The following is a 15312-nucleotide window of genomic DNA, read 5'->3' as shown; positions in this document are numbered from 1 at the left end:
AAAATTAAAACCCAGATAAACTTAAAAAGAAAGTTCATGTACAAACGGGATTCTGAAAGAAAGCTTATGTGCAAACCAGCTATAGATTAAGATCTTCAGAAAACCATTGCGATAAAAGGCATTGGCTTTGCATGGACCATGGCTACTATAATTCCTGCTTTGCCCGTTTCCAATAATCAATTCAAAGACTTTATCCTCACATGGGCCAAACCAAAAGCACTACATCTCTACTGTGTATCATCTCAAATCTACAAAAATTGTGAGGGAAAACAAGCTTTAGTTCCCCATCCAGCCTCCAAAGTCCACACAAATGGGTCTTATAGCACCCTGTCTGAAACATCTATTAACAGTAGGTAGCACTGTGAAACATCTTTTATGGCGTCTTCTAGCACTCTGAAACATCTATTAATAGTCAACTCCTACCCTCTATCAACATCAACTACGGATACAATTTCCAGTATGCTTTATTCCTCATCTTCAAAAGTTTACATCAAAAGTTTAAGAAAATTATAAAATTAAATATTCATCCATTGTTCATACTAATTCATAAATTTAAATAGTAAAATATTACACCTATCTACGAGGTAGGATGAAGTGCAATCGGATTCTTGCAAGTTTCTCGATAATGGCCAGTTGAACCACATCTTGAACACTTACGAGTTGATGGTTCTTCTCCGTGTGATGAGATTCTCTTTTCCTTGCGTTTGCCATACCTTTTTCGTGTAATTGGTGGTAGGACAATTCTATTTCGTACGTCATTAGGTACCACCCAATCTGTCTGATCCCCAACTAGGCAAATAGGTTCTGCATACGCAATGACCAATGAGTTTGTAGAACAATATTGTGACCACATTGGGTAACATGAAATTTGTCGATGCCTACATGTAGCACAAGCATGTGCACATAGTAGTTGATCAAGATCAAACTCTCAGCAGTGCAACACTTCCTCTCTAAATTTTACAACTTCAACGCGACATCCATCATATACATGAAATGAGTAAGCCTCCATGGGAGAAACCTGCATATTCAAGAAACAATAAATAAATTTATAGTACTCCGCAATTATTTTATTTGAAATATTTTCAAAAGATTAGTAGAATATTATCATGCATATATTCCTTATTAAATAAAAGAACAAATAAAAATATCAATAAAAACTACAAAAGAAAATGTATGCCCACTCTGTCAAATGTCTGCATATATTCCTTACTTGCAACAAAATAAAATTTAATGAATTTGAAATACCTGTAATGACAACCCTTTCTTGTTATTTTCTCGCACCAAATTGTCTGCCCACTATGTCAAACGTGAATCCACTTTGGCTGCCTCAGTTTGACATTCATGGAACCACTTTTGAAGAATATTCATTCTTAAATACTCCATAAAATTGGTAATAGGTAGTTTACGAGCATCTCTGGTGATTGAGTTGAGACATTCGGCAATATTTGTTGTCCTTTGGTTGTACCGCTTCCCATTAAAGTGTGCATGAGTCCAATTTCATATCCAGCTGCATTAAGATAATCACCCACTTTGGAATTAATATTAAATATTTGCACCATAGACGATCAAATTCAAGAACAAGATATGCTTTAGCAGCTCTAAAATATAGCGAATGCACTCTCTCATGCTTAAAATGGTTCTTAAGATTCCGACTTATATGGAATATGCATGCCCTATGCTGAGCATCCGAAAATATAGTGGAAATAGTCTCACGAATGCTTCCATGTCTATCAGCAATGAAAAATAAGTCATTAATATCCCCAATAGCTCCTCTTAATTTTGTCAAAACCCAATTCTAAGATGCATCATTCTCTGAATCTCCAACTTTGAATGCAATAGGGTATGTTGAATAAACTATTTCAAGTAGTCAACAATTAATAAGTTCTTTATCTTCTAATCCAATCCAACAAACAAAAGTAATAAGTTGAATAAACTATCTCAAGTGGCCAACAGAAAACCATGGAATTAAAAAAGATGGAAGGAGAGAAAGAGAGAGAAAGAAAGAAAGAAAAGTAAACCTGGAATTACAGATCGGTAAGTTGAATTAGGGAGTGTTGGAATTGCTTCAAACCAAGGCTACAGATGTGCGTGCTCAGCATGAGTTCTGCCAAAGGCTCAGACGTGCGTCGAATCCAAACTTTGTGTAGTAGGGTTTTGCATTTTAGGTTTCTGTGTGTTTTAAATTTTAAGGGCATTTGTGTCTATTTAGGTGAGTTTTTTGCTATATTTAAAAGATTTTATAAAAACTGACGTTTTTGAAAGTGGGGCGTAAATTTTGGGTATTTTTTTATAAAAACTCATAGATACATGTCAAAATTAATAATAGCACTGATTCTATATAAAATTCTAGGAGATAAAAAAAAAATTAAAAAAAATATTTTGAAAGGTAAGTTTCAATTTGGGATGAACGAAGAACGTGAAGAAGTAATAATAATTTTCACATGTGCTTGCACAAGTCTGTAGATAGCGTAGATGGAAAACTCATCCTTTGCATATTCTAGAGTCCAATAAGATAAACAAGTCATTACTTTGTCAATTACGTTATTTTTCTTTCAGCGGTTATAATGTCATTACTTTGACCATAAATATGTCCAAGAATTTAAACAATCTCATTAACCACATATTATGCACAAGAATTTAAACAATCTACAAATTTACACTGTGAAGAAAAGAATTCTGTGTCAAATTTCTTTTCACAGTTTGACCCAAATGGCAATCAGGAGAACCAATCAGGCCGGCACCAAATATTACATTGCGTGTTTGAATATAGAAGTTGAGTTCTGGGGGGTTTGTTTACTGTCCTCATGCGCAGCCACACTTCCTCCTCTATATAAAGGCCATGCAGCATGCCGGCCAGACCCAATTTACACTTCTCAAGATTATTACCAACAAAAACACAAAAAACCTCAAGTTATGGCAATGCAAGTACGTTCTTTTCTCTTAGGCATACTGCTACTAATTGGCTTTGCTTTCACAAATAGCGAAGCTGATATTAGAGCTCCACCCACACATTTTGACACTGCTTCTCTCAATAGGAGCAGTTTTCCAGAAGGGTTCATATTTGGTGTAGGTTCTTCATCTTACCAAGTAAGTCCTTTTCTGGGCTTTAATTTGAGTTTTGATTAGGGTTTTCTTTCAAATTCAGACCAAGCATCGATCCATGCAAGAATATTGACATCTTCTTCATTGTGTCTCTTGTGTATTTCAGTATGAAGGTGCTGCAAAGGAAGGTGGTAGAGGACCAAGCATTTGGGATACCTTCACCCACAAATATCCAGGTTTGTCCAATCAAATCATCAGTTAGTTAAAATAACAAAATCGTACTACTTTTACTCTTATGCTCTAAATAAATAAATTTTCTATGATTAATTGCAGAAAAGATTAGCGATAGAAGCAATGGAGATATCGCTGTTGATCAATATCACCGCTATAAGGTTCATGACCCAATGTGCACACATTAAATTTTGAAGCACGAAGAAAACTCATCACATTGAAGATAAGCTGCCGATAATTTTTATCTGATTTCTTTTTTGTTATGCACTGTAGGAAGATGTGGGGATTATGAAGAATATGGGGTGGGATGCTTATCGATTCTCTATCTCATGGTCAAGATTGTTACCAAGTAAGTTCATTTGTGACCAATCGTCAATATTTCTGGCTTCATGGTTTTCGCTTAACTAATGTGTCCAAGTTGTCTACCTAATAATATTTCTGCCTTCACGGTTTTAAAGTTCAGCTTAAATGTTATCGGTGCACTTATTTCTTTATTTTCTGGTTTTGTTTTAATTGTTAGATGGAAAGTTAAGTGGAGGAGTGAACAAGGAAGGAATCAAATATTACAACAATCTCATCAATGAGCTCTTGCGCAATGGTGAGTCATCCCACCTTACATGATCAATAACTTATACAATAGGAGTTACATGCACTCATAAAAAAATAATAATAAATAATAAATAAAAAAGTCATTTGGTCAATCTTATAACTCACTTTTATTGATGATGCTATTTATAGGTTTAACGCCATTTGTCACACTCTTCCATTGGGATCTTCCCCAAACTTTAGAAGATGAATATGGTGGTTTCTTAAGCCCTCATATTGTGTAAGTGAAGAAATTAGTCCTTTGAATCATATTGATAATTTAATTAATAAATACAATTATGACATTTACATTCGAAATGTGTATACACAGCAATCATTTTCAAGATTATGTAGAACTTTGTTATAAGGAATTTGGTGATCGAGTAAAGCATTGGAGCACACTGAATGAGCCGTATACATTCAGTTACTATGGTTATGCAACTGGGTCCCTTGCGCGGGAGGCGATGCTCCATTTGCAGCATTAAACTGCCCGGCGGAGATTCATCGATCGAACCATATTTGGTAACACACCACCTGCTCCTTGCTCATGCAGCTGCCGTAAAATTGTACAAAAATAGATACCAGTACAATTAATTAGTTTGTTGCAACAAGAGAGCGACTACTTTACCCTTTTGTGACTCTAAAACAAACAAACTAAATTTTATTGTGCAGGCATCTCAAAATGGAGTGATAGGGATAGACCTGAATTCAGATTGGTTTGAGCCCCTATCGGAAGCAAAAGAAAATAAAATTGCTGCATTACGAGCTTTGGATTTTATGTTGGGATGGCAAGTGTATTTCGAATTTGTTTATGAATATAATATTTACTACTTACTAGCAAGCAATACATAATATAATGTCAAGTTAATCCTTGAAAATTTTAAATTCTTATAGGTTTGCTGATCCATTGACAAGTGGTGACTATCCGCAAATCATGCGATCTCGTGTCGGAAGCCGATTACCAAAATTCACAAAAGAACAAGCCAAGTTGCTAATTGGTTCATTTGATTTTCTTGGACTAAATTACTATACGGGTTACTATGCAAGTGATGCACCTCAAAATAACTCGGCACTCCCAGCTGTACAACAGATTCAGGCGTTAATCTGTCATGTGAGTACAAATTCAGAATTTAATTGAAGAAATTTAAGTTTATAGGCTAATTAGATTATGATATTCATATGTATTGTGGCAGCTGAGCGTAATGGGGTCCTCATCGGTCCAAAGGTACACATCAAATTACTACATTAAGCCTTTCCGATTTCGACCATTAATCGATTTGCACTTACAAATGTGACTCCTAAAAATCTAAAGATCTTCAAATTTTGGTGCAGGCTGCTTCATCATGGTTAAATGTTTATCCACAAGGAATTCGACATCTTTTACTCTACATAAAGAAAAAATATCACAATCCAATTATTTACATTACCGAAAATGGTAATTTTTTCTAGCCTTAAGTAATTGCATGATCAATGTTTCATATTTGTGTAAGACACGCACAAGTGGTACAAAGTCTAAATTTGTGACTACATAATAATTATATTGTAGGTGTGGATGAGTTCAATGATCCGAAATTATCGCTTGCCGAAGCCCTTAATGATACCAATAGAATTGACTACTACAATCGCCACCTTTATTATGTTCAAAGTTCTATTGAGTAAGTGTATTAAAGAATTATTTATAATATTTAAATATATATGTATATGGTATAGCTTTAGATTTTGAGTTATTGATTCATGATATTGACATTAAATATTTACTTTCCTTTAATTTATTTTTAGGAATGGTGTCAAAGTGAAGGGATTCTTTCCGTGGACGTTGCTAGACGACTTTGAATGGAGTTCAGGATTCACTATTCGATTTGGTATCACCTATGTAGATTACAACGATCTTAAGAGGTACCCAAAACTCTCGGCGCATTGGTTCAAAAGTTTCCTTAAGAAGTATTGAAAACTTCATATCATTTCGTCATTTAATTCAATAATGTGAATTTTATGTATGTACAATAATACTAGGGATTCCAAATTTATGTACATACAAAATTTGAATTCCAAATTTGTGCACATTCAATAATTTCAATTTCCATTCAACCCCCTTGTAAAATTAAACATTGATTTTTAGTCCTTTGATGAGTGTCAACATACACATAATTATGAAACTAATTTGTTTGTAGTCCTTTGACTGATTGTTTCAAATTTGAGTTATTTATACTAACATCTCTTGAGGTTTTTTGTGTTTTCACAAAATCCTCAGAGGTCTTAGAAATTCCACAAACACCCCATCTGGTTTCAAAATTATTTCACATAACTCCAAAAATCCATAATAGAAAAAACCTAAAATTGGATGTAATAGGATTTTTGCATAGACTAAAATACCATTCATGATATCAAAACTGTTTGGATACAATCGCACCCTAATCTCTAAACCCTAAGAAAAATAAAATAATTAAAAAAAATCATAAGACACATCGTACTTTTCCATGAGAAAAAAAGAAGACATTTTCTCTGTTCCATCTCTTGACAGACCCGCACCGTGAATTCTCCCTCGGAATCAATGACGAACTCTCGCTTCCCGTCCAACATCTACCTGACATTGGACCTACTAAACTAAAAAGCCGTGTAACCCCAATTTAAAAGGATAAACCGTTTGACTCTTATCGAAAATTCAGCAGTCTCTTCTGTAATTGGAACGATTCTCACATTTTTAACCTGTAGAAAAATAATAAAATAACAATTAAGACTCGTTTACAAGGTAATTCTAGTACATTTCGAAGGGTGAAACTACATAGGAAGACTCACGGTCAACCGAGGGGTCAAATTTCTCATGATGGTCAACCTGGCCAGCGGGGTCCATGACCTCTAATCTCCAATCCGAAAGTTTCCTACGGGTTCCACAAAGCCTATTCAACACGTCATGTAAGTTTGGTCTCGATCTAGCGGTCGGATCTAAGCCAATCGCATGATCGGACGGTGATCGCTTCGGTGCAATACCTGTTCGATTGTCAAAAGGTAACCCATTCAAAATCCGAGCATACGGTCATACTCAGGACGACAAGAGGAACATTTTAAAACCTAATGGGCCGATACCCAGTGGTCCACCCGCCATGGGCAGCGCCTGGGTGACTTGAGTAATTTCTGGCGACGGAAAAACTCCAAATCACTAGGCAATACCTATACCATTAGAATCATACTACCTAGGAAATAAACTTTTGTTCTTGGACCAAGGCCAAAAACTAACCGGAACTAGCCGGAACGAAGCTGAAACCGTCAGCCAAAAATGGGTATTTTGAACTATCTGCAAAACCTCAAAATCGATCTACAATACCTACATACACAGATAGAGCATGATGAGGAGGATGAATTTCCATACCTCGCACGACGGAATTGGCCTTCGGAATTGCCTGAAAATGCAAGAACACCGCTGGTTAGGTTTCTCTGCTTCGAATCGAGCTCACCGACAACAAATCAAATTTGGTTTTGGGTGGGCTTTGTAGAGGAGGACAAGAGGAACATTTTTCGGGAAGGTGGCCCCGCCAACCGGTGCACGGTGGCTTCGATTATTGGCCTGGAAGTCGAACAATCACTACTGCTACAGTGATTGTTGCGAATGGTAGAAGGAGGAGAGGAAGAAGTCGCAGGGGAGAAGGAGAAGATGAAGAGAATTGACCCAGTTATTGTAGCAACAGCACTGTAGCGATACTGTTTGCTAAAGTAACAAATTTCAAAAATCCTTTTTTTGCCCTTTTGGTTTCTAGACCTTTACGCGGTCATTACAACTCGGAATTGAGCGTGCCGCTTATCTACGAACTCGTATGGACGAGCTCCATGCAATGGTGTCACTCATTTACCAAAAATCCTTCGAAAACAAAAAGTTACTAAAATGCCCCTATCATCCAAGGGCAAAATTTTAATTTCACAAATAGATAAATTGAATAAAAATGATTAAATTGGGTCGGGGATGTTACATCTCTGCTCCATCATCGAAAATCCTTTGTTTCTTTGAAAAGAGAATTCTCATATCCTACTATCTCATTGCACCTTGATCTTTCTGCTTTGTAGAGTTAGGATTTAAGTTGAGAGGAGTTAATCCAACAAGCCAAGAAATAGGACGTCAAGCCTCTACACCAAGTCAAGACATTGGGAGCAAAACCCATGTAGCAAACGAAGAAGCTGGTACTCAGCCATTGTGAAGAAGTTGCTCTAGTTTGATTTTTTGGTTTGAGTTAGGATTGACTTTTGTTTTTCTTTTTCTTTTTTTTTGGGTGTGATTGGAAACATATTAATTCCGAATTTGGCATATGGAGAAGGCATGGAAGAGATGGAGAGGATGAAGGAAAGCATCTTTCAAGGGGACAATGCATGTCTGATTGGTTGTTTTTTTTTCCTTAGGTTTTTGTGATGATCCTCAACTATAGTAGTTGCATTTGGGTCACTAAACTCAATTATTACCAGAGCCACTCATTGGTTGTGTTGCACCATTGTATTCCGTCAAACTCGTTAAATTTTCTATCAAAAGTGAGGGTAAATTAAGAAATTCATCAATAACCCTCCCCTTCATCCACAACCCTCCATTGTCACAACCCAATCGTTACTTCTCCTCCCTTGTACCAAAATCTAGGCAGAAATGGGTATGTTGCATCTATTGCGATTGACAAAGTAATATTTGAGAAAGATTAAATTGCAGAGAACCCATAAAGAAAGTAAAAGAAAAAGAGAAATTTATTCTTACAGTTTGAGATTCCAGGTGAAATGAGCTGGGATATTGAGTTGTGAAAAGTTTTGTGCTTTTCCTTGCTTCTTCAGCTATGGTCGTTCCTGTTCACAACAAATGACCTTGGTTTCTTTATCTTATATATTTTATGCATTTTTCCTTTTACTTTCTTATTGGGTTATGGTCACTGTGAAGAAGCGCAAGGAAGTGAGCATTTGGAGTTGCAGTGGAAATACAATTTATCTCCTTGCCTTCGGTTTGGAAGGCACAAAAATCGCTTGAGTCGTGAAGACGAAACCAGGTTCGAGGCGGTCAAGCCGGTGGCTAAGTCTCTGCTCAAGCGTCCATTCACAAACGTATTGAGAAGCTCCGCCGCGGCGGAATCGGCATCGAGGAGCCCCATTTCAAAAAGGACGGCTTCGGCTGCGGCGGTAGGTCGGGCGGGTTCTAGCCGAGCTCGCTGTGCTTGGCGAAGATGGTCCAGAGTTTCATGTAGTAGAGCAACGAGAAGCAATTGGCTGTGGCGCGGTGCAGCCGTAACCGCTGCAACTATTTTAACGAAAACTGCAACGACAGCTCCGAAGACGAATTGGAGCCAGATTTTCTTTTTCTGCCCAGATTTTGGTACAAGGGAGGAGAAGCAAGGATTGGGTTGTGATAATGGAGGGTTGTGGATGAAGGGGAGGGTTATTGATGAATTTCGAATTTACCCTCACTTTTAACAAAAAATTTAACAGAGTTTGATGGAATGACTAATAGTACAATAATAACCAATTTAGTGACCCTCTACAACCAATAATTGAGTTCATGACCCAAATGCAACTACTATAGTTGAGGATCATTCACGCTAAAAACCCTTTTTTCTTTTTACTATTTTATTTGTAGTATAATAATGGGTAGAGATTATGGTACAATTCTATCCAAACAGTATTCTAATACCATGAAGGGTATTTTAGTCTATGCAAAAGTTTTAGTATTGTTATATCTGGTTTTAGGTTTTATTTTTATTTTTGGAGTTATGTGAAACCAATTTGAGACATGAGGGGGTATTTGTGTAATTTCTAGGACCTCAAGGAGTTTTGTGAAAACATAAAAAACCTCAGAGAGGTATTAGGATAAATAACTCCCTGAATTTTCAACTATTCGTTTAAATTATATTGTACTTTGACCACTATACCACAATGACAAAAATTTTGAAATTTAGTGGCCCATTGTTTAGAGATTACAGTATAACTCAAGTCACGATCGCGTATGGCAAACTAATCTCTAATCGAACTTGAGGCTCAACTTCAATGACCCGAATTGTCTACTTGTTAGAATCTCATAAAACATCATCCTAACCAAAAAATAATCAATCAAATTGGAAATTATCTCATTATTTAGTTATGATCAAATAAACAAATGAACACAATTATGAAAAGTTGAAAAAAAGAAAAAGAAAAAAAAGGATGATAATCAAGAATTGAGTCTGTGACGAGAGAGAGGAGGATATTGTTGTAAGCTTTAGATAGAGAAGTTTTTATTCTCTTTGTATTTTTCTTTAGGGGGTGCTTAGATGGGTTAGAGATCATCATAGAGGTTGCCTTTTTTTCCTTTTTTTTGTTTTTTTGTTTTTTTTTTGTCAATCTGGTAATATCATCATTAAACCAGGGCGAGGAACTAATACTAGTTACAAAAGCACAAGTCTAAAAGACGAAGGAGCAATAAATAAATAAAAAACCAGAAGCCTAGAGTGACGATGCGAAAGCAAGCAGCAGACCACAGTGTTTCAGAGTATTGATCTTAATGAAGACAAAAATATCTTAAGTGATTCGAGTCATGATGTTTGATTTTATATTGAATTACGCAGAAATCTAGGCATCCAAAATATAAGAAAGGGAATTTCAAATGTTTCAGTACATAATGGTAAGATGTGAAAATTGAGATAGAATATGAAAAGAGAAAAAGGGAACAATATGAGAAGAAGAATTGCAAACAATAGAGAATTTGTGCTTTAAACAAAGAGAAACAAAGAGAGGCATTTCGATCCAATCTTGTATTCCCTCCACAACCATTCCCTAGCTAGAGAGAGAGAGAGAGAGAGAGAGAGAGAGAAATGCCCTTCCCTCCCCCACTGAAGCCATCTTCTCTTGCTCCCCGGAGGGGCTATTGAACGCTACCATATTAGAGTAATTTGACTATAAATTACGAATTGTCCTTGCATTACTTAGAATTGAAACTACATGGACCTTAGTGGTAAAAGTAGAAAACAATAAGGACCATAATAACTTTTTGCCTTAACAAAATAAATTCATTCTACATGTAGATACATGTCAAAATTAATGATAGCACTGATTCCATATAAAATTCTAGGAGATTACAAAAAATATTTTAAAAATAATTTTGGAAGGTAAGGGGGCATTTGATATCCTATTAAAATAGGGAACTCAAAAACTTTGATTTTTATTAAAAATAAGGAGTTCTTAAATCTATTTTTACGATTCAAAAACTTGTTTGGTATTCAACTTGAAAACTATTTTCAATTCTTAAAAATTTGAGAACTTGTGGGTTGTTAGAAAAAAAAAGACTGAAAAAACGTATATTTTTTGTTTTTAATAATTTAGGTGTTTTTTTAGTTGTTTTTTAATTTGAGTTTTTAAAAATGGAGCTACCAACACTACTACATTTTAGTCTTTGCGCGACGAAGGGGTCTTTGTCGCGCAAAAATGATTTTAGTCATAATTATGCGCGATGCGCCCGCATCCGTCGCGCAAAGTTCGTGGAAGAAAGGATTTGTCGAAGAACAAATGTCATTCGTCGCGCACTTTTGCGCGACGATAACTTCGTTAAAAAAACATTTCGAGACAACCTAATTTCCGTCGCAAATATTTGCGCGACGAAAGTGGTCGCAAAAACAATCTTGCGACGGACCCTTCCGTCGCGCGAATACATGAAGTTTGAGCGAAAATAATATTCGTCACAGTAGGCCTTACGACGGAGATAAGGTCCATACAAATAATTTTGCAACTAAAATTCTTCGTCGCGCATGATTAAAATATATTTGTAAGCGGGTTATTTAAATGTTTTGCGCGACGAATTACCTTTCGTCGCGCAAAAGCAATATATATTATTAAAAATATTATTATTATTTGATTTTTAATTTTGTAAAAAAATAAATTTGGTTTTTTTTTTATAATTAAAATCAAATTACAATAAAAAGATTAATCGCAAAGAAAACATTTATTATATGAAATAAAAGAAATTTATATAAGAGAAATATTGTAAAAGTAATTATAAAAATAAAAAACTAATCAAATAGTGTTCCAAAATCTACTTGGTCATTTGCCACATGCGGCTCGGAGGTATGGACGTCTGCAGGGGCCGTGGTGTGTCGGGATGCTCTGGCCGACGGGCTCGGTCGACGCAAAATTCGGATTGGAATCTGAACCGCGCGAGGGATGCAGTAATCACCGACCGACTCCTTTAAGCTCGGCAACCCGCGATGTCAAAGCAGTCCACCGATTGCTTGCTCGCGACGATGACCGCGGTCGAGGTTCCCCGCTCGGCATTCCCATCCCCCTACAATATGTTCCCGGCCTCCCGAGAGTCCGATCCAACGCTCTCGCGTCAAAATCTGAAATCCAGCATCATGTAGAGGATCCACTGGACTGATCGGAGTCTCGGGAGGAAGTTGGGAGGCGGACTCTTGAAGAACCAACTGCTCCTCTCCACCATCGCTGCTCTGTTAACATTACATAAAATATAAATTCAAAAATGCATAAAATTGAAAGCGTAACATAAGAATTAAAATAAATAATACTTACATGAAGGGACTCGCCAACTCATTCCTGTGTCGAACATAAACGTCACCAAAGACGTCGATCTCTGGGAATTTCGAATTTCTTAATTGAACAAGAGAAGGAAAATATTAGTATGAACAAAATAAATTAATAATAATGACGTATTAAAAATTAAATATAAATTATATTATTCTTACCCGACGCCGTGCATCCATCCTATATGAGAAGGGCCTGGAGCCGGAATGGTGGAGAAGAGTCTTCTTCTTCCTATTGCCCTTATTCACTTGGGCTTTATTCTGTTATACAAAAAATAAAACGTAATAGTTGAAATATAAATAAATTAAATAATAATGAGATATAAAAAATAAAATAAACATTAATAAGAAATATGTAATAATTAAACAAATATTATTAAAAAAATACCACATAATCGAGCGCCTGAAAATGAGCGCAGAGCCACGCCAACTATCCTCCCGACTCAAGCTCCTTCTGCAACCCTCCCAAGAGCGACTTGGGATCATCAAACGCTTGAAAATAATGGTGCAAGTCGCCTTCCATCGCTTGTACCTCTCACCAAAGAGTGTTGGCGACGCCAAGGTCTCGCTGATGTCCTCTAAGTGGTAGTTCGTCTGCAATAAATTCATTACATACATTAAGTAATAGAAATATATACAGTTTGAAAGAAAATAATTAAAAGATAGGAAACATACCACAACTGCCGCGAACTTGTATCTTGATCTCGCAGCATGACCTTCCAAGACTTCCATTGCATCGGGCAATGGGTCCACGACGGGCTAATGTCGTGGGCCAAGGAGCTATGCAAGTCCGCCGTCGGTGCAGCCGATGGCGCCATTATATCCGATGCCGATACGATCGTTGGTCACCGGTGACTTCGCCGCTTCACCGCGACACGGCCCTCGGGTGTTCCTCTTGGTGCAAGGGATATGACAATATGTTACATAAATAACAAATTGAACCACAAAATTCCCGATTAAAAAAATGTTAAAAACAAAAACGAAAGTGGAAGGGTATTACTCGAGGTGCCCCGAGGCACCAGATCTATCAATGATGTGGTGTCGGTGGTGGTAGCGGCGGTCGCCGCCTAAGCTAGAGGCTGCACCACCGAAGAAGATGATGATGCAGCCGAGATCCCCAGACCAGCTAGCATGTGGTCCCGCCCATCGATCTAGCGATGGCGGTGATCGCTGGGGCTCCGAACTCGGTGTAGTCGCCACCGCCTACGACGGTAATCAAGTTCGACATCCGCACAATTTCATTAATCAAATGTAGCACATACAATGTTATTAAAAAATTGAACTAACTAATTAAAATCATAGTTTGACCTAGGGTTTGCGATTTGAGTATCCGAGACTCCGATCCACGATCCGTCAATCCTAAACGATCCTATAAATACATGGTACCATCGTGAGTTTCAAATGATCCAACGGTCCAACATATCAAACCCAAAAATCGCACAATAGGTTCGAACCGCTCGAGACTCAAACGATAACCAATTCCAATCCGAGCACACCTACGCGCCGTGATAATGAAATGTTTGCACCGGGACAAAAAGCCCTAGCTACACAAGATTTCACGCCCACCACGCGCACAGCGTGGGTGCCCTAAAAATCCTAAGCAACAAGACTTCACCCCAATCACCGGAAAATCCTAAAAATTAAGGGCCAAGGTTCCTACCCTAGGTTCAAAACATCAATTGAGGCACTTTGTTCTCGGACCTACCCAAAAAGGTCGGAAGTGGCCGGAATTTCACTTCAAAACCGCCAAACCTAAGGTTTCAAATTCACTACCCTATGCACACATCAATCAAATCCTACCCAACCATCAGCTAAAGCATCAAAAACAGTCCAGAAAGCATACCTCAATTGCCCGATTTGGTGCCCGGAGGAGAAAACAACGGTGGCGAAGATCGGCCTAAACGGAGGAAATCACGGCGGCAGGATGGACGGCGACGCAGAGAAGCTCTGTGGCTCGGCGGCTGCGGGTCCGAATTGGCGGAGTAGGGCTGAGGTCACGGTGGAGAGAGAGGAGGTTTTAGGGTTCCGTTTGAGAAACTGGGAAGAAGGAGAAGATCGCGATTTTCAGAAAACTTATTCGACTTTGCACGACAAATAACAAAATCCGTCGCGCAAAATTAATTAAAATAACTTTTGCACGACGCAAACATGACTTCCCGTGGCGCAAGGTTCTGAAAATATGACCTTTGCGACCCAAAACATCCTTCGTTGCAGTTGTGAAAATATCACTTTTGTGCGACGAAACACTAGTGTCATCGCAAGCAAGTTTGTCCAAACACCCAAATTTTGGGATTTGATTTTGAGCGGGAAGATAAATCAAACGATTTTGCGCGACGAAGATACTTAGATACATCGCGAATCTAGTTTTATAAAAAATTTGCCAAGTGTTGACGAAATTTTTTTCATTTTGCGACGACGGCTCTTTCTTTGTCGCGCAATCTAGTTTCACTAAAAAAATTCGCCAAGTGTTGGACGCAAATTTTTTCATTTTGCTCGACGAAGGCACTTTCTTTCGTCAAATCTAGCTTTTGCCAAGTGTTGGACGCAAATTTTTTAGGTTTTTAGGTTTTAGACATAAAAAATTTCACTTTGGAAAAAAAGCTTTTTCAAAAAGACAAAAAAACCACTCAACTTTCAAATCAAAGACATACAAATGTATTGATTCCTTAGGAAATTTAAAATAAATAAGGGCATTTTCACCATTTTTGCTTCTTTTAAAATTTTTTCTCTCCTTTTGCTTTTTCCAAAATGTCCCAATTTTTTTGATTTATGCGACACGAGACACTTTCTTTCGCCCTAATCTAGCTTTTGCAAAAAAATTTGCCAAGTGTTGACGAAATTTTTTTCATTTTGCGCAAAGACACTTTCTTTCGTCGCAGAATCTAGCTTTTGCCAAAAAAATTCGCTAAGTGTTGGAGCGGAGAAGGGCTGC

At 37.4% G+C, this 15312-nt stretch overlaps 2 protein-coding genes across 2 annotated transcripts; both read left to right on the top strand.

The window, feature by feature from the left end:
• The first annotated feature begins 2913 nt into the window (after positions 1-2913).
• Positions 2914-4343, top strand: LOC148917372 (non-cyanogenic beta-glucosidase-like). Its single transcript, XM_089052416.1, has 7 exons — positions 2914-3087; positions 3209-3278; positions 3376-3434; positions 3547-3622; positions 3794-3871; positions 4012-4099; positions 4190-4343. Exons 1-7 carry the CDS (start codon positions 2914-2916, stop codon positions 4341-4343), a joined length of 699 nt encoding a protein of 232 aa, XP_088908542.1.
• LOC148917371 (beta-glucosidase 13-like) lies at positions 4333-5976 on the top strand. Its single transcript, XM_089052676.1, has 7 exons — positions 4333-4443; positions 4531-4646; positions 4753-4973; positions 5052-5083; positions 5191-5293; positions 5405-5513; positions 5638-5976. The coding sequence occupies exons 2-7, from the start codon at positions 4636-4638 to the stop codon at positions 5804-5806; spliced, it is 645 nt and encodes a 214-aa protein (XP_088908802.1). The 5' UTR covers positions 4333-4443; positions 4531-4635; the 3' UTR covers positions 5807-5976.
• The last annotated feature ends 9336 nt before the right edge of the window (positions 5977-15312 follow it).

This window comes from Prunus mume, linkage group LG5 (genome assembly GCF_029339155.1).
Source record: "Prunus mume cultivar Tortuosa linkage group LG5, ASM2933915v1, whole genome shotgun sequence".
Taxonomy (NCBI): domain Eukaryota; kingdom Viridiplantae; phylum Streptophyta; class Magnoliopsida; order Rosales; family Rosaceae; genus Prunus; species Prunus mume.
Note: the sequence above shows the minus strand (reverse complement) of the source record. Positions and strands in the feature narration are given on the sequence as shown.